General features: G+C 39.7%; 1 protein-coding gene and 1 long non-coding RNA gene across 6 annotated transcripts in view; one reads left to right on the top strand and one right to left on the bottom strand.

Moving 5' to 3' along the window:
- smarcd3b (SWI/SNF related BAF chromatin remodeling complex subunit D3b) overlaps positions 1-26003 on the bottom strand; it is a 48381-nt gene that overhangs the window by 21595 nt on the left and 783 nt on the right. For 4 of the 5 annotated variants that reach the window (XM_030123721.1, XM_030123722.1, XM_030123725.1 and 1 more), the window contains exons 1-2: positions 9599-9888; positions 2251-2468 (exon numbers count right to left, since the gene is read on the bottom strand). In XM_030123721.1, coding sequence (XP_029979581.1) covers positions 2251-2468; positions 9599-9676 — 296 coding nt within the window. In that variant the 5' untranslated portion in view covers positions 9677-9888. Of the gene's footprint in view, positions 1-2250; positions 2469-9598; positions 9889-26003 lie in introns of those variants that run through there. The other variant, XM_030123724.1, reaches the window with a different exon arrangement.
- LOC115411536 (uncharacterized) lies at positions 15446-25419 on the top strand. Its single transcript, XR_003934229.1, has 3 exons — positions 15446-15546; positions 17771-17778; positions 25408-25419. It is a non-coding gene; the product is annotated as an uncharacterized LOC115411536 (long non-coding RNA).

The raw sequence follows: 26003 nt of genomic DNA, 5'->3' as shown, positions 1-26003 counted from the left end.
AGGAGATACAAACAGCAGCCACATTGACGGCTACACTTTGACCCAATTGTGTTTTAGATGGGACAAAAACTATTCGCGCCACTTTATGCAAAGTAGATAGGAATTAAATCCTATTTTTAGCATCAAGTTGCTCTGCAGAGCTGGGACCATAAGGCCTCAATGACACTGCAAACACAGGTGGGCCCGCCCTCAGCTGGCAGATGTGTGGTGTCCAGGCAGGATGGAGGCGTACGGCGAGTGGGGGTGGTGCCCGGGTTTCAACTTGTTCGTTAGAGGACACACACTACTCTGACAACGCAACAGAGAGCCAAAGAGACAGAGACACCTGGACGGGTCACCCTGCACCATCGATCAGACCCTCCGCAGCCAGTCAGGCCCCTCTGGGGGGTTGAGGCCCCGATGCAGGACAACATTTCCCCTGACCTGTTCGACAAGCGTGCTTAATTGTAAGTGGATCAATTGTGCTGCAGATACTGAGAGAATGAAATGGAGAGAGACAGAGGTCCTGCATATTGATCTTCTTCTAATGACCATACCTGCCACACACTCGTCTCCTTATAGACATCCAACCACTGTGTGTGTGTATGTGTGATTGTGCGCCTGGGATACTGATGTTCAGATCTTCACAAGACGCAGCAGTTAAATAGCTGACGATAGATACTATAACAATAAGCAAAAGAAAATGCTAGTGAGCCTGAGCGTCTGCAGACACAAATGTGGACGCCACACAGAGTTTTGATAGCACAAAAGACACTACAAAGACACTGAAGAAGAGACATGAAGGTTGAACAGAGAGGGAGCATTCAGTCGTGGCAGTGATGCACAGAGCGGTGAGCGAAGCCAGAGATGCAAAAGGCTGAGCGGTGGGAAGGAAGCAAAACAAAAACTGAAATGAAAGCTGCATACAGAATCACAAAAGGCTGTGGTTTCACTTCTTATCAATGCAATGTTTGGTGTGTAATTCTGACAATGACTGCATGTGTAGCATCCACAATGACTGCCTTATTATGCGGAATTATTGGATTCATTAAATAAAAAGAGAAAACAAACCCAACACGTCACCTTTAATGCTTCATTACTATTATCAGATCTTCATTTTACAGTATTTTAAGACATGGAGTTCAACAAGCCATATTGTCATTTCTTGACAAATATCATGACAAATAGTGATTTTATTTTTGTTAATTTTGTTGATCATCTAACTGATTAACCTTTTAATCTTATTGATAAATTACACACATTTTAACACTATTTAGTAATGTTTTACAATTACCCACCAACTCAGTCACTACATAGAATTATCAGTACAGTTTTATTCTTACTCTTGACAATGTTAAATGACAAGTGTTAACTCATTCTGTTTTATCTTCTATACTATTTTTTTTGCCACAAAACATGTTTTTTTGTGGTGGTGGTGATATGGTTGCTCAACAACTACTTCAGTCATTGTTGCGTTGACTTTTTACTGTTGTCTTTACTGTTCCTGTACCTGTCCCGAGACAAAGCCCAAAGACTTCTTTGTCTTCTCCATGTTGGAATGAAGGAAGACTAGATGCCCCTAATGCCTCTGGAGCTACAAAGTGGCATCAAAAAACTTAATTTGACAACTGAAAGGTAATGCATTGTGTTAATTCAACATGTTTGTGTAGGAACAGAGCTGCTTCTGTCATGTTGGACTTCATTTTGTTGATTAGTTTGCAAATTTTTTGCACATTTTCCTGATTTTGTTAATTTTCTTGATTATTTTCTTCATTTTGATAATTTTTTCCTTTCGTTTTCTGTTTTTTTAAATTCTTATGCATTTTATCTTTTATATTTCCAAATGATGGACTTATATAGATAAGAAGTGAAAGCTTTTTATTTGATCCATACGTAGCAGCAGAGCTACACCTCCAACATGTTGCTCTGAAATTTGATGTAAAAAAGCACCACATTTTCAACTCTTTGCTTCTGCTGGATATGACAGGACAGGCTCGAACTAGCGGCATAGCATAATAAGTTCCGCAGACATCTCTGCAACAAAATATTCTGACTTACTTGATGTATGAAAAATGTTATTTCTTCACAATCTTCACAGTATCTTTCAGACCTAAGCCTTTTAACATGGCTGACACGTTCATTAAAACCTCAGTTGGAGGTATAACCACAACAGGTGAAGGTCTTAAACCACACACACAAAAGCAGACACAGATGCAGTTTTCATGCCATGCGGTTATGAGGAGTCAGAGTTTTGACTGAATTCACACTCACTTTCTGGCCCGGTTCTGGACAGCCTGCTGCTGCTGCTGCTGCTGTTGCTGCTGCTGCTGCTGGACCTGCTGGGAGGGGGCAGGCCTTTTACGACTGGGCTCCATCACCGGTGAGGGCAGACCAGGCCGCACCGCCGGGCTGCCTCCGTACGGTGGGCCGGGGGGGCCCATCGGAGCTCCCTGGTGGGGCATCCTTGCTCCGGACGGCATACCAGGACGCTGGGGAGAAACAGGAGAATGGAAGGTCAAGTGTGTGTAGAAATCAGTCTGTACTGTGGTTAAGATTAATTGTAATTACAAATTAGTGTTTCTAAAAATAAAACTAAGCCATCTCTGCGAGAAGGTCGGTCTGTTGTAACCACCTATGTTGGAAAAAAAATATCTCAAGAACAGGTTGACAGAGTGTCTAAAAATTTGGCAAAAACATTCATCTGGACTCAAGGATGGTCCGATTAGATATTGGTGGCCAAAAGTCAAAAGTCAAGATTGTTGAGGCCTCACAAATCACTTTTTTGGCAATAATGAGAAAACTCCATGAACAGATTGTGATGGAAGGATAGTGAATGCATCTGACTGAGTTTACAGTTTTTTGCAGACCAAGAGGAATTTAAGATTCAAAGATTTTTATTTTATCAATTCACTAGATGCACAGGGTATACAGACAATTGAGATGTCATGTCTCTCTGACCTTGTAATTAAAAAGGCATGGATATTCTTTAAAAAGAGGTAAAAATAGAATAAGCATAAATAGGTGGAATAAAGAACAAACTATAATAAAATATAAAGTGAATATGTAAGTCTATTTACAATAGTAGTGGTTGTGCAATCAGTAACGATTCTGAGGTGAATAATGGATCAACAATTTATTTTATTTTGTCTTTAAACAAACTCATCTTGGATGCAATAATGTCATATTAGATTATTATAAAGCCTTAAAAGACTTAAATTGAAAAAAAAAAAATAATAATTAACTGTCTCTTGTGATAAAACTGTGCTTAAATATAAACTCTAACCTCACCATATGACAGATGCTAAATCCTTTTCCTACTTTTTGTAACATTTAGTAACATTTCTACAATCAATAAACAGTAGGGTAGAAAAAAAAACATGTTTTGCGTAATTTAGTGACATCAAGTTATCTGTGTTACATAAGTTGTCTATCTGGAGCCAAAACCATCAAAGAAAAACAGTCTAGTATATCTTCAATTTGGGGGCTGTCCAATATTTGATTTGTGTTGTGTTTATACCTGAACAGTAAGACATAAAGATCAACAAACCTTTTAAGTGTAAAAGTATCAATACAATTAGGTTGAGGCAAAATAATTTCAGCTGGATCCATGTAATTTACTGTCAACAGCTAATTTGGTGCATTGATTTTCTTAATTTTGTCCTGTTTTAATTAGAACGCAAGAGAAACTGTACTGGTGCCTGAGTGAATTGACTCTTTTTAGATAAAGGTTTGAGGGAGAAAGAGATGGACTAAATTATGAAGCTTTTTAGGACTCTCAAGCACACACACATGTCCTCTGAAACAATGCAAACAGTGTAGGAGCCCCTGGTCTCACACTCCCATCTTGATGCCTGGGAACAACTGGGGTCGCTCTCACCTGTGCCTGTCAGTCCCATGGCAACAGCTGCCTCCCGCCTCGGTTTATTGTCTCAAACCAAGCAGGGGTTCAATAGATAGAAAGAAACCCTTTGACTCTTTAGAAAACACCTACAAAAACAACCAGTGTTACTAATTAAAAATTACTTCAAAGCACACTGAGCAAAAACCAGCCTGAAAATCTCAATACCACTGATAGTTTTTACAGGATCAAACTATAAATATTCTACAAAGGACAGACAACCTGTGATGTTGGACATTTCAAGATCCTGTTCTTCAGTCTGCTTCTGTCACTCATAACAACAGCTACACCTTATAAATCTGTGCCAAGGCTTCTTGAGATCCAAATAACTACTGGCTGCAGTTTTGTGGCCACTGCTAAAGAGGTGTTTGGATTCCAAATTAAACGTGTCTGATGTATTGTAACATTAAAGAATGAGGACAAAAGAGGACAGCTCTCGTTTATCAGTTGTAGACGTAATCACCACACGTGCAAACACACATCTGATGTGATCTTTAGACTGTCCACAAACGGATGAAAGTCGCACTATAAGAGACAAACAAACAAAAAAAATACAAGGCAATAAGCAGCAGGGAGAGCAGAATAAAGAACTGCAGATATTGAATTGCATCCAAATATAAATGCATGTATTCACAGTGATATTTAATAACTCCAACGGCACCGAAGATTATGAGTGCATACAAGAGGCTCAGACGGATGTATTATGTGGCCTTTGAAATGGGGACCAAGCAGAGATCCTGTGATAAGAGGCACGAGCAGACGCTGCTGTCACTCTGGCTGGGAGTTTGGTCGGTGGGGGTGGGGCTGCCGGAGGTTGGGGGGGTCAAAGCAACTGAGAAGGGTCTCAGGACCAGAGAGGATAACACAGCATATGGTCGGGGGCCTCCCACTCAAATGTTGTCACCTTGTGGCGTCTTAGGAGACCCTCTACTCTTCCTTGTTGTCCTCTTTTCTAGCTCTACCGTGCTCTCCGTTCCTCTGCACAGACACAACTGGTGACACAAACAGGCGAGACTTTCATCAGCCAGACCCACCCAGACAGAAAAGACGTAGGCTTCTGTTGCTGTTACAACCGTCTGTCTGGAGAATTTGAGCTTTTCAGATAACAGATACACAAAAGGGTACATTCAGCTGGATAGTGTGTAAGATGAATGTGTACGGCACTTCGCTGACTTCACCTAAATCCACACACAATGAGTGGTTCTCTATAATCTGACCTGCTGAACTGACTCCAACACTCTGCCCGGAGCTCTGCCAGCCAGCCAGCCAGCAATCGAATCTGCCATGTGGATGGATATCTGAGAAGTGTGTTGGCATCTCTGGAAAGGCTGGAGGGATTTGAAGAGGCCAAACTTAACCCACACTGTACTAAACATATGAATCTGTGGGATGTAATGCGGACGGTCACTCATGAGGCTTCGATTGGAGCCCTGAAACCTATTAAACCTGAGGATAAGATTCCACAAGTGAGATATGAAAAAAATCAATTGATAGTTTTTTTCCCCCCTGTATGTCCTTAAGTATCTTGTTTTAAAGACTTCTGTATATTGCAGGCAAAGTACAGCAGCTTCTGTTGACCCTTTTTATTGTAACAAATACATTCGGATACTGCCTCCAGACTTCACTAATAACCCACTAATTGTGGAAACAGCATAATCTGTAGTAATAGCTGTAGCTGTAAATCAATGAGCTCATCTGGCCTTATGATATTACAGCACCGTAGTTTTTGTACGACTGAGTCAATAAATTTGATTCTGTCTATCACAAGATGCTGCAGTTGGATAATGTACAGCAGAGATGGTTCCAAATCGTCTGATCCATTGAAATTGCGCGAATCTGAACTTATCACTTCCTTTTATATTAGTGTTGACTTAGTGTTGATCACAAAAAACCCTCTCAATGTCATGCATTTTCTTTAAGGATCAACCACAATTTTTTCCGGGTCAGTATTGATATTGATCATCACTAATGGTGACCCAAAAATTAATAATATCTCAAGTTGTTGATAGTGTGTCACTCATAATGTGTGTCCAGGTAGTACTATGAGCAGGATGCTTAATTATTTCATTATATCAAATATAAAATAAAAATTACTGATACTGATAATTATAAAAATATGAATATCAAATGAAACAATCACTGTGGGTGATGGTCTATCTCTAGCCTGGTGGAAAAAACGGTCTAAGCGTGGCTTCTTTTCATCAAGAAAGAAAAACAGTGCTAGCTATAATATCTGAAAATTATCACTTCAAGGACATTGATTTTTTTTTTCTCCCCCACACACAAAAAAAACAGGAATCAGGCCAATAAGCACAGTTGATAATGTCTCTACTATCTTACAGACCAACATTCTTAAGTATGGCCAAAAATGTTGCTTAAAAATCATTAAAAATAATAACTGATCAAAATAAACGGATCTGGGCATATAGGTAGATAACTACATATACATTTACATTCAGTAGACTGATAGATTTTCTTTCCACCTTAATCAAGTTTGGTTTCATCTTACTTAAATGTTTGATTCATCCAAATATATCAGTGTATTTGCTCTCTGTTAATTAACTGCAGACTGCAATAATTTAATACAGTCTGCAGTATCAGCCTTCACCTGTTATAACCCAAGTAAATGGGATTTAATGACCCTCTAGTCTGAATAATCCACAGAATAGAGGAGGGACAGTTTTCATGGGGACTATTTTTCCTGTGGAGAATAGTTTAAATGACTGAACACAGCAAGGTCTGTCAGAGTAACTGGGTTATTATGTTTGGAAATACAAGTGGCAGTTTTTCTTCTTTTCGTTTTTCTGTGTTGAAAGCACCATGTTAAATTTTTTTTTTTACCTCCTCCACATTGAAGTGGAAGCAGAAATCGTAGAAGTATGAAAACAAGGGGAAGCAAAACTAAAACTGCCTGAGTAGAGCTGCCATTTAGGCAAACTGACCTGTGAGCACCTGGGAATGATTTCATCACAATGATTGACAAAAGAATCTCAGAGTTTACAGATGACAAAGCTACAGTGTGTCATATTATGTTTTTGGCTTATCAGGGTTTCCCACACAGAGCGCTGGGAGGCTTTTCTCATCGCCATGACCCTCGCTGACCTCCACACACATACTCTCTCTCGAGGCTGAGGAGTTGAACAACGCTGATAATGAGAAAGAAAGAGGAAGAGACCTGAGCCAGGCCTTCAGCCCACCCATCAGTCCTACAACCAGACCTCGGCCAAACGCTCTCCCCCACATTACACGCGCACACACTTCTGCTGGGAGGCTGGAACAGTATGACCTTCGGTAACCACAACACTGTTTGCATATTCTTTATTTATATATGTATATATATTGTGTATGTCAATGCAGCTGCACATGTACTGTAAAAGCATGCTTCGCTTCATTCGCCCATGAGGAACGGAAACGTCATCCCTCGCCACAAGCTAGCAAACTGCACCAAATCGTCCCCATATCCCGTAGTATAAATATTTCTCCCTTCTGCAGTTTACAGAGAGGAACCTGCCGCAACTATTACAACAAGACTTTTCCATCTTCAGATCTGGGGGAGAGGATAGAGAGAGAGTGGGGAGAGGCAGGGCATGAGAGAAAATAAGCAGAGGGAAATATTTGGCTTGGAGCAGCCAGAGCCTCATCAAGGTTAATTGGTCTGTTGAGAGGACACACTCATCTGGCTCATCAATCACCTGCTCCATTGTTTCCTACGGTGTGTCTCTCTGCGCAGGGCTTCAGCACCAAAGCCCCTGTAATGACCGCTCCTGTCAGACAGACAATACCTCATCTTGTTTCAGTATATAAATCTGCCCGGTGTCAGGCCGCCCAACATCAGCAGTGATTAAAATGGAGTTAAGTCCGAAACCTGAACTCAGTCGACCGAGATCTGTTATTCGGTTTTAATGAGAGATGAAGACTCAGAAAAGGGTTTGCCAAATAAATACCAAGACCTCTTTACAAGTCTCTCGAGGTTTGGGAGGTGGTGCCAAGTTTCAGGTTGAGAGCGGAGGTGAAATTCAGAGAGGAAACCACAAGGTATGACATCCATGATGAAAAGATTCTGTTCCAATATAAGGGTTGGGGACACAAAAATAAAGGTGAATCTCAGTAACTGCCAGGTGATAACAGCTAACAGTTAAAATGTATTCATTCATTTTATCTTTGTATTTTTATGTTCAATACCAGGCTGGAATCACAGAGTAACGTGATAATATTATGTTACCTTGCTGCTGATAACAACAGCATCACAATACATTGATCAGTTTCTTTATAGATTGCAAGACGATCATCTATTACACATCATATAGTAAAAAAAGAAAGAAATACATGAAGAAAAGCCTAAAGTGGGAATGACGTATATATTAACTGCATTTTGGTGTCAGGAATTGATAACTGAGATAGACTAATAATGTACAAAAAAGTATCTAAGAGTCCATCTTAATGCCTCTTTAACACACTTTGGCTTTCATGTTCATATGTTCCACATGGGTTTTATTAAAATATCAGCTTTGGGCTCTGGTATACTAGTATCATATTGCAGGACAATACAATATATTCCTGTATCAATATTTTGTCCCATCCCTAGGTAGGACACAGTAAAAATTAAACTCTGCTGCAAAACATTATGATTCTTTAGGTCATTTCTTTCATTTTTATGGTTTAATACCTCACAGTTTTTCTTCAGGTGCTGAAAATGATTCCACAGAGGGTTATTCTGTTAACTGTGGGCTCTAATATGCAGCCTTCCTGGTTTTGTTGTTGCATGTCATTTGCTTTCTCTGTCTCCTCATCTCCTGTCGTCTCTCATCATGTCACAAAATGACCCAAAATATTAAACTGTTGTTTGATTAAACTCACTGAACTGCAGACTGGTCTAAACACTTGGGTCTGTCTCAATGTCAAAGTCTGATCTGTTAAAACTTTGCTAAAAGGAAAGCCTGAACCCTGTGATTCATTCAGCTCATTACCAAAACAAACTGTTACTGTAGTCCATGTTCTGTTATTAATGTCCAGTTCGGAGCTTATGATAACAGTTGCCTTGACCTCTAACCATACACAACACTTGACTTGACATTTCATGCTAGCTTCACATGAATGAACTGATTGTTCTGCTTGATTTCCAGGATTGGCTGTGTGCCTCGGTTCTTGTCTACGATACTACGTCCGTTTGTCTTGTGACCTTACAGGTTCAAATCCTCCACCGAGCGACAGCACGCTGCCTGGAAGGCTGCTCTGAGCGTGTTGTTTTGAGTGGACTCGTCATTTCCCCCCCTGTGTCTGTGACTCCCAGGGAAGCATGCTCAGTGTGCTTCTCTGTTAGCCAAGGGGGGAGCTGGCTGCTTTCACTGCTGCTGCTGCTTAGCGTCTATTTCTACAATTATCCATTTCTGTGTTAGAAATCCTCTGCTCCCCATCCTTCTTTCTCGTGCTCAGCTCCATCCATCCATGCTGCTCTACTTCTTGCTCTTCCGAGCCATCTCTCTCTCTCTCTCTTTCTTAACAGGCTGGGATCCAGGGGGCTGGAAATAACCTTCACATGGCCAGCTTACCCAGCTATCTCTCATACACAGACCGCTGCTGCCGCCGCCGCCGCTGCGCCGACTCATGCACACACATACACACACACACTTGAGCAGCAGTTGCATACAAACACACACACACACACAAGATGCATGCCAGAGCCCAGCTCCCTTCACGGGAATGACGGACAGCGCCACTCACCACTCCATGGACCAGGAACTCAAACAGTTTGCTCTTGGTGGCTTTCCTGGCTCCCCCCGCCGTCTCCTCCGTAGCCATTTGCTCAGTCCCCTCCGTTCACCCTGCTATGTCTCCCCTCTCCTTCTTTTGTCTTTCCCTCTCCCTTCACCCAGCCTCCTGTTCCCCTCCCCTGCTCCACTTTCCTTCTCTTTGTGCTCTCCTTTTCAGCACTGCCTGTCCCTGACTCTCCTTCTCTCTCTCTCTCTCTTCCCTCCCTCTCCCTCTATTTTCAATGTGCAGCAGCCCTGCCGAGTCTCTCACTGTGTCTAGCTCACTTTTTAGTTGAGCTGCCTTTCAGGAGCCCGGCACGTCGCTTGGAGGTGGTGGTGGTGGGGAGGGGGGGCGGGGAGTAGGGGGAAGAAGGGGTGGGGTGGGGGACGACTGTTCGGGGGTCTGGCAGGGGGGTTTCAGCCAGCCCACCCTGCCGCTTCCCCACACAGCTGTTGCATTCCATTGGTAGATAAGGGCATGCGGCGCAGCTAAGGCTGCCGTTTGGCCTAAACAGGGGCTGGGGAGGTGAGAATGGGTTAGCCATTCCTCTGCTGCAGTTTCCCCCCGGTGACCAACCCAAAGGCCACGGTCAGCGCACACAGAGCTCCAAGTCTGGGCTCATTCTCAAAAAAGGACATTGGGCTCTTAAAGGGGCCATGCTGCATATCATTAACACATGTGTACACACATAAATTGCCATAGGTAATAAAGTTCAAACAATAAACTGTAAGATAGCTGTATTTTCTCATCTGAAAGCCAGCCAGAGAGATTACATTTGACTGTTTGAATGTGAAAACATTATCCACAAATGTGCTCCATAGCCAGTTGATAAAAGGAGATGTCAAGAGCACCTTCATTTCCTGTGTTTCTGTGCTGACCGTGTTGGCCTTTGTCAGAGTGCATTCATAGGTTACGAGTATTTCCTCCACTCGCCTCATTAGCTTTACCTTTCACCCAGAGGCTACACAGTCAGGCTGTGTGGTACAGAGTAATGGCAAACAAACAGGCTGGTCCACGCAGCAAGGTGACCGTGTCACTTGACACGTGTAATTAGGCTATTCTGTGAGTTTCTTGGAGGCTTGCTTCCTTAAAGCTTTTCCCCCTCAAAATCAGAAAACTACAAGCCCAAAAAAGGTGAGAAAAAACACAGACTAAGTGTTCAAGGACAGAAGGGTGTGATGTGAGGAATAAAAAAACTACTGAGGCACACAACAGAATTACATAGAGTGTGTGTGTGTGTTTTGTGGGTGCTGTGATTTCTTGGTTGTAATACCGTCCAATTACACCCAATCTCATGCTTTTTGCTGTCACCACACAGGTCATTTCTATTGACTAAAACCACGCCATGTCGAGGATTATAACTCTTTCATTTCTCAGCGCCTCTGCTTCCTTCCCCAGCCTTTCTCTCCCTCCAGCCGTCAGATGAGGGGAGTGAAATATTCATGAGGTTATTTGAATGACAAAGGAGGTGAAGTGGGGCACATTCAGAGGGGCTTGGCTTATGACACATGAAGGCAAATTGTCACTCTTATTGCTTCCTCCTCCTTTTAGTTTTTTGGATATTAACAACAGGAAAAAAGTCTGAAATCAGGAAATTAGCCTAAACAGTTTTAACTCTTTTACTGAGGGGTATGTGTTACAGGTATCACTATACAGGTATAAGGCCTGATTGCCACACTAGTGTATTTTTTACTTATTGCTTTTACAGTTTCCCTTGTTTTGCTTTTATGTATATACATGTTGTATATGCAAAATTGTTTTTTTTTTTTTTTTTTTTAAATATGACATAGCTTACGGTGCCATCTTGACAATGACTTCCTGAAAGAAGAGATCTTAATGGAACCTCTTTTTTTTTTTTTTTTTTTTTTTAGCAAAATAGATGGTTTAAAAAAAAGATGACACAAAGATTAGATGCAAAAAAAAGGCAAAAGATCAGAAAAAGTATGTGTGTCATTTATCCCCCATATATTAAGTAATCTTCCTCTTTAAAACATACACAAGACATAAATGTTAGGGAAAGAGGTTTTGTCCCAGTTATGAGCAACAGACCTGAAACTTAAGAGTTAAACTCAGCTGTTACTGTCAATATATGGACAGCTGGTTATCAGGCATGTGGCCTCTCTAGGCCAGAGGTCATGACCTTCTAGAGGCCGTCTAAAAAGAACTCAGGTTTTTTTTTAATATATTATCCTCTAAATGTGATATCAAGTAAAACTGGCTGGCAGAAAAGTGAAATATTATGTCTCAAATTATTTGCCCTCCAAGTTTCCTTCACACTTCAGGTTATAAGAATGGACTTGTCAATAGGCAGAGCCCGGTCCTCTCATGCTCTGCTGACAGTTTGTAGCATTACTTTGCTTGGTGGCGACACCTGCTGTTAAAAAGTGTGTACTACAGCTATAATCTATCCAGACCGGATAAAGGAACTCTAGGAACACTGGGGACTAAAATCTCCAAAAAACAAGATTTTTACTACTGCCACAAACCATCACTGTACAGCATCAACCACCGCTGAAGCTATGTATTTGATTAATCTAATATTATATAACAAATGACACAGGCTTCAAATATGTAAGTCTTGTGTCTTGATTTTCTACAAGGTCAACAAGCGGAGCTTGTCCATGCAGATTCAGAGATTGAGCCAATCGCTGTTCCTCCAGCAACGGCACGTGGGCGTTCAAGATAACAAAGAGATCTGGCAGTATGGGCAATGCAAAGGGAGCTTTGAGAGGAGGAGTACCCCCTGCCGGACCCCCACCGTCTCCCTCACCAAAGCCAGTCAGTCTCACCAAATGGTAATGTCCCAGTGTGTAGCAGACAGGGGGGTAGAGGGGGCTAACAGGGGGTAAGGGAGCAGCAGTAGTCTTATTAATGACCAACAGAGGGAGCAGCCAAGCAGGCAGAGGGATGAAGAGCAACTTTATAAGCCTGCTTGTTCAATATGAGAGCAAATAAGGAATGAGACACATAAAAATAACAGCATGAAAAAAAATTCTCTTATTAACTAAGCTCTAATCAAACATCACTGACTTAATTTTCACAGCATCTTCCTATTAGTTTTTAAATCTCACACTCACTTCTTTGGCCACTAGAGGGAGACAAACAGCACATACGATGAATCAGGACAATATGCAAACTGTCTGGTCTGTCTGCAATCCTGCAACACTGTCTGCATGAGAATAAAGTGTAAACCATCCATTCTCAAAGACTGGGCTGCCACCCGCAGGTGGATCGCAGAAGCTTTCATTTGGGTCACCACATAAATTATCATTCCAAGCATTAATAAAGATGGAAACTACAGCAACAACAGCAAACATGTTTTTGATACTATGTTCATATGTTTCTGATCATGTTATCTACTGCACTGAATCTAAAATGGAAGTAAAGCATGTGTCTTATTTGTTTTACAGATGGGTGGTGTTAGTGCCAAAATCATCCACAGTGAGATCCAAACCAAAACCAGGCCTGACACATACAGTGGATATAAAAAGTCTACACACTCCTGTTCAAATGCCAGGTTTTTGTGATGTAAAATAAATTATTTTAAATAATGTGACCAAGATAAATAATTAAATTTTTCCACCATTAATGAGCCCTATAACTTGTACAAGTCAATTGAAAAACAAACTGAAACCTTTTAACCTTACAATAACCTGGTTGCATAAATACGCACACCCTTACACTAATCCTTTGTTGCAACACCTTTGGCTTTTACTACTGCCCTCAGTCTTTGTGGGTAGGAGTCTATTAGTGTGGCACGTCTTGATGTGGCCATATTGGCCCACTCTTTTCATAAAAATGCTCCAAATAAGTCAGACTGGGAGGGCATCTCCTATGCACAGCCCTCTTCAGGTCACCCCACAGATGTTTGATCGGACTCAGGTCTGTACTCTGGCGAGGCCATTCTAAAACCTTCAACTTCTTCTGGTGAAGCCATTCTTTTGTTGATTTGGATGTGGGCTTTGGGTCATTGTCATGCTAAAAGATGAAGCTCCTCTTCATCTTCAGCTTTCTAGCAGAAGCCCGAAGGTTTTGTGCAAACACTGACTGGTATTTGGAACTGTTCAGAATTCACTCCACCCTAAGTCCCCAGTTCCAGCTGAAGAAAAACAACCCCAAAGCATGATGCTGCCACCACTAGTTGCTTTTCCATTGACCCTCAAATTGCACAAATATAACTTGCGCATAAAAATTTGCCTAATGGAAAAATGACAATTTTGCCAAAAGTCTCATTTTTCAATTAAAAGTTTTTGTGCTGGCAAGAGGTGGTTTTTCAGGCAAATGGTATATCACGCAAAACTGCAATGGAAAGACCTTTTTTCGCAACTAGAGTCAGGTGAATTAAAAAACTGGATGTTGACAGACATTACCAATCATTTTTTAATTTAGTACGAGATAGAGGGGTAATATATAATAATATTGAATATATCTGTAAATCAACACCATATTTACATTCATCACCATGTTTATGGAATGGCTTCTCGTGTCATTTTGCGATAATAAATAAACAAATCATCACATTTGTGATTTAATGGAAAAACTGACATTACGCACTTCTGTTTTTTCGACATTTAGTAAATATCGGTAAAGTTTTGCGCAGATGTCCAATGGAAAAGCGACTACTGAAGGTATGGTGCTCTTTCAGTGATGAGCAGTCTTGTGTTTGCGCCAAATATACCTTTTGGAATTATGGCCAAAAAATTCAACCTTGGTTTCATCTGATCATAACACATTTTCCCACATGCATTTGGGTGATTTAAAATGTACTTTTAAAAAATTTTGCTGGGCTTGGGTACTTTTATTCACAAGATAAGGCTTTGGTCTTGCTCTCCTACCCCATAGCCCAGACATGTGAGATTGTTCTCATATGTACTACATTGCAAGAATTTGCTAGACATTGTTGAAACTCCTTTAATGTTGCTGCCGGCCTCTTGACAGCCTCCCTGACCATTTTTTTCTTCTTGTCTTTTCATCAGTTTTGGAGTGACGTCCAGTTCTCTGTAATGTCACTGTTGTGCCACATTTTCTCCACTTGATGATGACTGTCTTCACTGAGTTCCATAGTATATTTAATACCTTGGAAATTCTTTTGTATCCTTCTCCTGACTGATACTTTTGAACAATGAGGTCGAACTGATGTGTTGGAAGCTCTCTGCGGACCATAGCTTGTACTGTAAGAAGTGACTACAAAAATGTCAGGAAAAGCCTACTAGAACAGTCCAACTTTATTTGGGGTTAATCAGAGGCACTTAAAATGGTGGCAGGTGTGTGCTGACTACCATTTAACATCAGTTTAAATATGACTGGTTAATTCTGAACACAGCCTTATCCCCAGTTCTAAGAAGGTGTGCACACTTGTCCAACCACATTATCTCAGTTGTTTCTTTTTACTTCCTCTCCCTAAAAGATTTCAGTTTGTTTTTCTATCGAGTTGTAGAGGTTATAGGTTACATTAAAGGTAGGGTAGGAGATCCTGGAAAAAGGGTTCAAGCATACTACATTTTGAAAATACACAATTCAAAAGTCCAAACCCCTTTCTTCAGACTTCCCCACGAAGCCACATCTCTAGAGTACCGGATTGTACTCGCAGAGGGGGGAGGGCCAAATGGCAGTTGACTTTGATAGACATATCACCATTCAATCATTTCGATGGGCCGGTTCAAATGATTGGATGGTGTTTTTTCAGTTCTGTCCATTCCACAGGTGACTAAAGTTTTTTATTTTTTGTTAGAGCATTTAATTAATTCGTTGCAATTGAGGTGTGAGGAGGATTTTAAGCAATATAGTAAAAAATGCTCCAAGAAAACATCTACCTTAAATGGGGGAAAAAGTTTTGAAATGATTTATCTTGGTCTATTTTTTTTACATCACAAAAACCTGCCATTTTAACAAGGGTGTGTAGACTTTTTATATCTACTGTAGCAAGGGCATTATGGAAATCAACCTTTTGAAATGGGCATAGCCAGACAAGAATATGACTGATATGGTTTGATTAATGATGTACTCTTTTAAGGATCTAAGATGAAATGTCAGAAAAACTGGGCAATGCACAGCCACAGCTAATGTTTATAAAATTTGTCCTGTCCTTTCACAAAGATAACCCTGCATTAGCTATGACCCTCAGTAATGCTGAGTAATGAGGTAGCTAAGTGGCAAAGAGTTGGCAAGCAACTGAACAACTGCTCTAAAACATGCAGCATATACATACACATAGGTTCTCCTCCCAAAACATCAAATCATAAACGAGTCAAGTTACTGGTTGAATTTGCCTCAGGAAGTCTCATACTGAATCACAGTAATGATCTTAAAAACAAACAAATAAATTAGACAATATACGAGCAGTTTAGTGATATCCTTGAGGTTGTGTTATGGTCTTGATCTAGAAGGCTTAGAGACCCAGAGACCAAGACAAGACCAAAAGAAGATATGGTCACATCTGAGACAAGATTGAGATCTTCAAAGAGTGGTTTCAGTTCATGAATACAGATAACCTCATGTTGTTTCCTGGTGTTATGGAAATGTGAAGCCACTTTTCAAAGCTGTGTACTGAGACAAAGTACAACAGCAGAATTGTATCCAGGGGTTAGTCACACATTTAACCCCACTACCTGTCTTAAAACGCCTGTGATTTTACAAAATTACAGCGCAGATCTAGAAGTGCATTTGTATTTTTATAATAGGTTTAATATGATGCACAGATTGGATGGCACTTTTAATTTTGTTGTACTTGTTACAATGACAATGAAAATATTCTGTTCTGTTCTATCGTATTGTATTGTATTGTATTTTATTTTATTCTAGTAAAGGCAGAAGTCCTCGTACTTTCAGACCACATGAATTGCAATATGCTGAAAGGTGATTATGCAAGTTTTATTAAAATGATGCAAAAAAGAACACATCTAGCACTGTAGCATTAAGTATATTTTACACCAAATTAAGTTGTGTTAAATAAAGTTATATCTCTTCAAATGTCTGGTTAACTCGTGAATATTAATTAGATAAACTCCTTTTAACAAAGACTGATTTGAGAGTCAGGGTCACAAATTAATTATTTTTAAACTAATAAAGTTTAATGTGTATTTTATTCCCAGGCTAAATACAGAAAATAGAAGATTTTCCCTTGCAGGTGAAATTTAATATGCATTTTGGCCTTACACTTCTGTTATTTCCCTATCATTAACACTAAGCAAAATGTTCAGTGAAAAGGGTGGGTCTTCTGAGGTGATGTGGACGTTGTAATAAAAATGATCAGTAAAGTTCACGTACAAACAGTTTTGCTCTTTTTTCCATTAACAGATAAAGACTGTGGATCGATCAGGGTGGTTTGTCGCTTTTTAAATGTCCCTCCCCAGAAAAAAATTCATAAACATTGGTGGAAATAGTCATGTTTGCAGGTTGAAACCAACACATAATGACAATGGTAATGGGACGACAGGAAAAAGGTGCATAAATCAACCCCAGATAAAAAAAAAAAACCTTGACAGTTAGACAATAACATGTAAGTGAAATTAACACCTAAGTGAATATCTCTGACTGACTTAACATCAAAATCAAAGTAATCAGTAATCAGTCAGTTTTGAGTTGAACATCAAACTAAACATTACAAATGAGGCAATTCTAAGTAGTTTTTATATTTTGAGGTGTTTTTTCCCTTCATTATCAGCACTTCTGGTTGGGAGGATGGATATTAGGAATCAACCAAGTTCAACCAAAACCAACTGTCTGTAAAATGTCCAAATTCATAATCCAAACCAATGAATGTGCCTTCGTATCTCTAACGCTGGTCTACAAGCAAAATACTTGTAGAATAAAAGTAATAACACTTTACCAAATCAAATCTATGATGAAGAAAAATCCTTTTGAACTTACAGTTTTGGCTCAAAATGTGAAAGTCTATGAATTAACATTAAGGAGTTTTAGACAAAATTAGTGTTTGTCTCTGACCTTTCCAGTTCTACTTCAAAACAAAGTATACAAGTTAGAATATATGCACTTCTCACATTCCTTCTAGTGTCTGGCACTTTTATAAATTGTCTTTGAATTCATGTGTGTAAGTCATACATATACAGTCACGGAAAAATTATTAGACCACCCTTGTTTCCTTCAATTTCTTGTTCATTTTAATGTCTGGTACAACTAAAGGTACATTTGTTTAGACAAATATAATGATAACAACAAAAATAGTTCATTAGGGTTTAATTTAAGAGCTGATATCTAGCCATTTTCCATGTTTTCTTGATAATAACCAAAATCAGTTCTTACATCAATAGCTATGGCATTGTACTGCCAAAAACAGTGCTTTTAGGCATTCTATGTTTTCTTTTCTGTCTGTTTTAGTCACACGATACACACAGGAGTTAGTACTTAATTGCATAACCATTGTTTTTGATGACTTTTGATGGTCTAATAACTTTTTCAGAAACTGTATCTCCATGCTCCTGTATGCTTGCGAGACAGGGACCCTATACCAAAAAGACCTGAGGAAGCTTGAGCGTTTCGAACTAGCCAAGCTTCGGCAGATCCTTACAATTAAATGGCAATATCAGCACACTAACAACAGGATCCTGAATTGTGCAGAAATGCCAAGCATCGAAACTACCCTCATCAAACATTGACTCAGGTGGTCAGGACATGTCCAGAATAGATCCTTCGTGACTCCTAAGAACCATTCTTTATAGCAAACTCAGTTGTAGCACACGGCATCGTGGAGCCCCAAAGAGAAGATTCAAGGACCAACTCAAGTCCTGCCTCCTCCAAGCCAGAATCAACCCCAACACCTGGGAAACAGAAGCTGCCGACCATCCAGCATAGTGAAGAACAATTCATTCTGGTAGTTCCACCTTCGAGGAATGGAGAAAGACAGAGGAAGAAGAGGAAAGGAGGCAGTGCAAGGTATGGCAAATCCGACCAAAACTACCATCCACCCTGCCATGTAATCAGTGCCCAAGAGTCTTCCATGCCTGACTTGGCCTCATCAGCCATGCAGATGTAAACATCAAGGTGGCACCAGATGAACCAAATTTGGATATGAGTGCTGCCAACAGGGGGGGGCATGTATGTGAATGCATGTATATGAATTCAAGTATATAACATTTAGCATATTTTATACTGTAGTACCTGTAATAAATATTCTCCACCTTGGATGTTGTCCTCTTTTACTACTTTCATAAATGGAAACTTGGTCAATATAATTGTCTTTTTTGACAAGACTTTACAAAAAGTATTTGATATCAAAGTGAAAACAAATGTCTACATCCATTAATTAACAATACATGATATAAAACAAGTGACTCTACAAATATTCACCTTCATTCAGTTATTCATACAGAGCTCCAATTTGGTCTCATCAGAAAATAGAACCTTCTTCCTGATGACCTTGGAGTCTTCCACACACCGTTGGATGAACTCTTCAACAATGGCGTTCTCTTTGCCGCTTTCCTTATAGCTTTGACTAGTGAATAATCTGAGTAACTGTTCTAATCAATTTAATTTATTAAATTGAATTCACTCTATTCTCAGCTGCTGAGGCTTTTAACACCTTCACAGTGGTCATGTGTGTCTTGGTGCCCTCCCTCACTAGTCTCCTTCTTCTTCAATACTCAAATTTTCGAGCACAACCCACTCTACGCAGATCTGTACCTGTGCAATACTGCTTCCATTTATTTATGATTGATTTAACTGAACTCACTGTGAGGTTCAGTGATTTGAAATCTTTTTGTATCAATCCGCCGACTTATACTTTCCAGTAACCATTTCTCTGAGCTGTTAAGAGTGTTCTGTTGTCTTCATGATGTAATTGTAACCAAGAATAGTGATTAAGCAGTTAAAACACCTTCCAGACACAGGTGTCTTGTACTACAAACACCTGAGACACATTCACTGCACTTGGGTTATCTCCATTTCACTAGTTGTTAGACAACTGGCACCAAGTGACCGGACCTCTGTTGAATTAGGTAAATCACTTTCAAAGGAGTGAATATTTATATGATCAGTTATTTTACATTATATGGTTCTAATTAATTGACATTACTTCGTAGGAATTTGTTTTCACTTTGACATAAAAGAGTTTATGTAAATTCTTGTCAAATTATGTTGACTACGATTTCATTTACAAAAGCAATAAATATAAAAAAAACAACCAATGGGGTGAATACTTTTTATATGCAATGTATCTCTGAAGCTAATAATTTCCACTAAATCGTGAAACACAGGATAACACAGCATCAATCAAAGATGGAAAAACTAGTAAAACCATGTGTAAATGGGTTATAAATGAGACAGGCTGCATCAAAACAGTCTTTCTGTGATCTACATCAGTGAAGATCAGCTGATTGGAATTTGTTTGCTTTGTTCTGTTATACTCATTCAAGCTGTGCAGTGACATAAACAACTGAATAAAAGAATGGAATGTCATCCTTCCATTGGTGATGTGGGCCTCTTTGTCTAAACTCAGGTAAAGACTGGCACAGTGGTGAAAGACAAAGAAGACAAAATTTGACACTTGAGTATGTCTTCATAGTTCCCATTGGTGAAGTTTGCATACCAGAAACTACAAACCTGCACTCGTCAACATTATTGTCACAGACAGATGGGGTTCACTGGGGGGGAATGGACTGTACTGAGGGCACGGAGTAAGTCTGCTTCTCGGCTTCCCACTACTGGGCCCCTCTCCTTCATTTTCTTCAGTTTAAGAGTTGCAGACAAAACCTCAGCTCAAGCAGCTTAAAGGCCAGAGCTACTCAATGGCCATCAAAGAGACTGTACAAAAGCACACAGACCTGCACCTTCACTGAGGGGGGATTAAGGGGAAGTGCGTTTAAGGGCTGATTCCGACCAGATAGGCATATGTAATAAAGAAGAGTAACCCACGGAGTGAGAGAAGTCTCCCGTGACGGTTGAAAATAATAGGGCATCTGCTGATATTTATTGATCAAAGTGCATTGGGAAGGAAATGAGTGAGTGAGGCTACTCAAAGTGGGAGTGCTCCTGGGGATATTTTTGTTCTGGAGGCATGTTAAGCACCAAACCTAAGAAGCTGCAGATAAGGAGTTTAGGGTCGACCTTGGCTCTCAGCGTTGTTTGGGACAAAGCATCTTTATCCAGGCACCGTTTATGGCCAGGCTCTTTTTTGGCAGGGCCCGACCCGCTCCTGTCACCGTTAAAAAAAAGGAAGCATTGTGGGAGCAGATGGAAAGAGCGAGCCACAGCCTTAGTAATGAGCCGAGTTTCCCCGCAGCAGTGAGCAACACACCGGAACAACCCTAAAGCGTTACCTGCTTCAGGGTATTTCCTGTTTGCTGTAGCCATGACAACGGGATAATCTGCCTTCAACTAACAGCTACCAGCCAATCTGGTGAAAGCAACACCAACTACAGTGACTTCAAAACTGGAGCAGCAGCTGGTGAACTGAGAAGGGAACTATTCTGCTCCAAAAGTGAGAAGAAATCTTTATGTTAGAGGTGGAAAAGGCTTCAGTTAGCAGCGTTAGTCAGCACTGAGGTCACTAGGGTCCATTTTGATACAAATACACAGTGAAAAACAGCCACTTGCTATGAATAAAACGACTCAGCTACCGTATAAAATTCCACAGGACGAAAACTAAACCTGGCAGGAATACTCTGAATAATTCCTCAACTACAAACTCTCTCTGGTTGCACAAAGTCTCCCCTAGCTGCCTCCTCCTCCACCGCCTCCTTCTTTCCTACTACTGCATCCAAGCTAAGTATTAGCCCTGATCTTTCAGCACGACTCTGCCCATGTAGGATGGGAGTGAGAGCAGACAGAACGAGGGCAAGATTGGTATGTGCGGGCCGAGATGACTCTGAATCCAAGCGATGAAAATCAGACATAGAGAGGCACAGAGGAGATGGAGGGGGAAGGATTAACCACTGCAATACCGACCCATGGGACCAGTCAGGGAATGAATGAGTGGAGGAAAGAATTAATGACATGAATGACATTTCTTGTTTAAAACTTTAACTACTCCACCAGGACCAGAGCTAGTCAAGCAGCACACACTATATTCGAACATTTACTGTACTATTCATTCCCTTCAGTGCATAGACATGACTACAAAAAATGTGCACTGTAATGATAAACCCTAACCAAAAGGAAAATATTTAAGTATACAACATTAATAACTGTATTTAGTTACAGTTAAAAGTTAAATAAGTAATCATATGATACTATTACATCATTAAAATAAACAGATCTGCATTATTTGTACTGAAATTTAAAAGCCGTCATTCATTTTAATTCATTTCAATAATTTACACACAGGACAAAAGTGTATCTGCACCACAGCAGGCTCAGTGCACAGTAATCTGTCCACATATTATGATACAAGAACAACAATTTAGACATTCACCTGAATTCAAAGATACGGTTTTGTTTTACATGTTTTTTTTTTTTTTTACTTTTTCACTATTTTCATCCTGCAGGAAAACTGAGAACATAAAAACGTCCCTTGTTCATGTCAGTTTTATTTTAAGCAATGCATGGCAAGACAATGCACATATTGAAAACCAAATGTTCTATAGAGAACTGTAAATTTACATGGATTTATCTACATCTCAGTTTAGTGGTTTTCACTATAACTTGATTCTCTGGAAGAAGAATTCACATTTCATATATATATTTATATACTGGAGTGGTAATATGCTAACAGAGATAACATGAAAACTTTTCATTAACTCTGAGGAAACGGCCTGGCATTTAACATGAAAAAAAAACAAACATTCAAATTAAGTAAAAAAAAAAAATCATCAGCAGTGGCCTTATATGATTTGCATTTCATTATTATCATTTCTAGATAAATCAATCTGCAGACCTGGTACAGGAAAGAAGAAAAACAGTCCCCATAACCTGTTTTGAAGCATGTTATTATTGCACACCTGTTGTGAGTAATTACAAGCTTATGCAGCTGAAAAGGTCAGAACATTTATTTGTAGGTGGCAGCCATAGATGTCCACAGAAACACTGTGTACCATTACAGCATGTGTAGGGTTATATTGTTGCTAGTTTTAAATGTTCAGCTGCAGCAGACTCTGCAACACAGTGTGGTGCAGTATTGAACGTTAACATCTAAATGGGTCAACGAGTCGCTCGGTGAACTGTAGCACTATTAGGACCCAGACAGTTTGTCTGCGAGTCGAGCTCACAATCTCATTAGACAACTCTACATTATAAATGGGAGAAATATGCACTGGGAAAAAACACACACAGCTTTAGGTCAGATAGCAGTGATTAAAAAACAATGTTATAATCTGTCGGTAGGCAGGGAGGGAGTCATGTGTAATTAGGTTACAAAGCGCCCCACTTAAAACCATAAAAATCTATAATCTCTGTGTGGAAATAACACAGTAAGGTTGAGAGGGAATGTGTGAGAACAGTGTTTATAGCCTGAAAATGATATAAAATTCACCCTCACTATTGAGCCTATAAATACACTGTATGTCAGCGTAAAATAGAGCAGAACTGCACCTTTGTACAGCATATATGCACCATCAAACACTGCACTGCTCCATAGCAGTATATGTCACCATGGTTGAAATTGAAAAAAAAATGTGTTAAATGTTTCTATAATTTGAAGTGATTCTGTTCTGATAATTCTCTCAGTTTGTCATAAAGAGTGAAAAATCCTTTGTTATCATTTCTCAGAAACAAAAGTAATGTGGTCAAGATGCTTGTTTTGTCCTAAATCTGTAAATGTTCAAGACAAAGAAAAGCAGCAAGTTTTACATTTCAGAAGGTGAAACCAGCATATTTCTATTTGTATATTTGCATGTAAAAATGGAAACCTCTTGACTGATTATGGAAATTCTTGCGGATTAATTTTCCGCCTAACCACTATAAATTATTGACTAATAGTTTCCGCTCTCATGTTTGGTAAAATGAATAATTTTCCTACATTTTATAGTAAGCTGATTTGTTTCTGGGTTAACAAACAGCCATTGAGCCAGCACATTCCACACTAGCTGAAAAAGGAAGTGCTCCATTGTCCATTTATCCCTGCTTATAACACAAAACACAAAGCTGGTAGTGGTTGGGAAGGGGGGGTATTTGATTGGGGTTCCTATATTTGGGAAATAAAATGTGCATAAGAGCACTGTCTTATTACTGTCAAAGCTGGAGGAAATATTACAGTTTAACAAACTTACGAAAAGCTGTGGAGCTGACACGGTACTCTCAGTAAACATTGATTGACCTTGATGAGTCTCAAACTAAATTTCTAACAACCAAACTGCACGAGTACCAGTATGTGTAGGTGTGGTGGGGTGGGGGTCGGAGGATTTTTTTTTTTTTAATGTGCAGCTTTCCTTAAAAAGCCAGGTCAAGCATTCAGCAGGCTGTAAAAGGAGCTGATCCTCTGATCCTCTATCAGACCTCAGGAGCTGTGACGGTACCTTGCATACTAATGGGACTGTTCTCAGTTCTTTTATACTGAAGGGAGTATCTGTGCCAGGAGCTGGGTCAGGGAAGACTGGTTTGAAATTTAGCTATTTTTGTCACATTTTTCATACAGAGAGCAAGCCCGTGTCACCGACAAGGATCAGCCAGTGCTTCAAAAAAGTATTTCTCTATTCATACTTCTGAATCTTATGAATAGAGCAAGTCTAATTCAAAAGAAATCACAAAACAACTCAAGTATAGCACAGTAGCTTCACATACATGCTTTGGAGCAAAGTAAATCCGAAAAGCAGAGGAGATGGAACATTCATGCACTATTATGCGTGGAAATAAATGTATGTTCTTTGTGGAAAGCATCGTTCCACACAGGAAAAATGAATGGAATGATTACTTAAAGACTAAAACTATGGAAAAGCAGCTCACAGGCAGAAATTCTCTGGCATAAGAGAGTAGTTATGTACTGCTCTTTGTTAAATAATTGCACTCAAATGCCTGTCTGTGCATTTTTCCATGTACAACACTAAAGTGAAGTGCATGTAATGACGTTCCTTTGAAATCAGTAAGTAGCTGAGTCACCAAGTCCTCCATACCTCAACAGTTCTCTATGTTAAAACTGAGAGATCTGTAAAATGCACAACCACTTCAATGACAACACAGATAAACACCTCACCAAAAACCACATGCTGATAGAAAGTTCTCGAAATTAGACCGTGGATGTAAATGAACACGTAAAAGATGTGCAGAGCAAAAAAAAATGCACTTAAAAAAATCTATATATATCATGTGGTATTTTAACCCATAAAGACCCAGTGTTACTTTTCTGTCAGTTCCCAAATGAATTTTTCTCTGTATTTAACCTTTCTTAAGCAATTTATCAACATTTATTATAATATTATCCTCTGTATTTTGCATTTCTTCAATAAAAATCAGGTATTTTCCCATATTTAATTCACTGATCATATTGATATTCTTAAAAGCTCAGATTAAAATTAATTGTCATAATATCAGAAACAGAGAAAAATGAAGAAAATTTGACTTTTCATCAAAACTTATCATTAACTGAACTTTAACTCAGTGTGTCCATCCATTGTCACTGATCCAACTCCAGGGGTTTTAGTGGTGAATCAATGTTGTAGAAGATGACAGTGTTTCCATGTTCACTACGGAGCCTCTGAACGTCCAAATAGCTCATATCTGATGACCATGTAAAGATAACAAACTGTATTTTAAACCAATTATTTACATGGATCGATACGTTTAATGGAAGTTACTAAACGTTTTATATTGGTAGATGATATTGAGTCTTTATGGGTTAAAAAAGTGACCAACATTTTTGCCAAGCCTTAGAAGACAGAAGCATGCACAAAAAGCACTAAACCTGCCAGAAATGTATGATTAAGGCTGCAACAGAAATGTTAATGTGAAACATTAATAATATTTTCACTGCAGTTACTTTTAACTCATGCACGGGCTGAGATTCTTACATTCTTACTGAGATTCTTTGATGAGTTTTGGGATTTTTTTTTTGTAGATGCACAAAGAAATATCAACAAATCAGGAGAAATAAATCATTTGCAGCTGAAGTGACTACTTTGCAGCCTACAGCTGGAATCTTAATTTTTTTCCCCTTTGGATCAGCAAAAGTAGATCTGGCAACTGCTATACACCCCCAAATTCCTCTCATGCTGCTGTGTGCACCCACAGGCTGCCAGCAGATTGACACAGTGAAACTCAAAACTTTTTGTGCAAAAACCTCTTGCTGACTCTAAGGGGCACCGACGGTCCTAACGTGAACACGAAGCATCAGACCATTAGAGTGTTGAATCAAACCGAGGGGGGAGGAAGAGGAGGAGGAGGAGGGGGGTGACGGGAGAGTGAATTAAAGACACGCGTAAAAGAAGCCAGAGGATGATCCGCGGCGCACTCTTTCTGCCGGGGCTTCACCGTGCATCCTCTCCATTACTCC

This window comes from Sphaeramia orbicularis, chromosome 20, assembly GCF_902148855.1.
Source record: "Sphaeramia orbicularis chromosome 20, fSphaOr1.1, whole genome shotgun sequence".
Classification (NCBI taxonomy): Eukaryota; Metazoa; Chordata; class Actinopteri; order Kurtiformes; family Apogonidae; genus Sphaeramia; species Sphaeramia orbicularis.
This window is presented reverse-complemented; position numbering and strand designations above follow the sequence as displayed.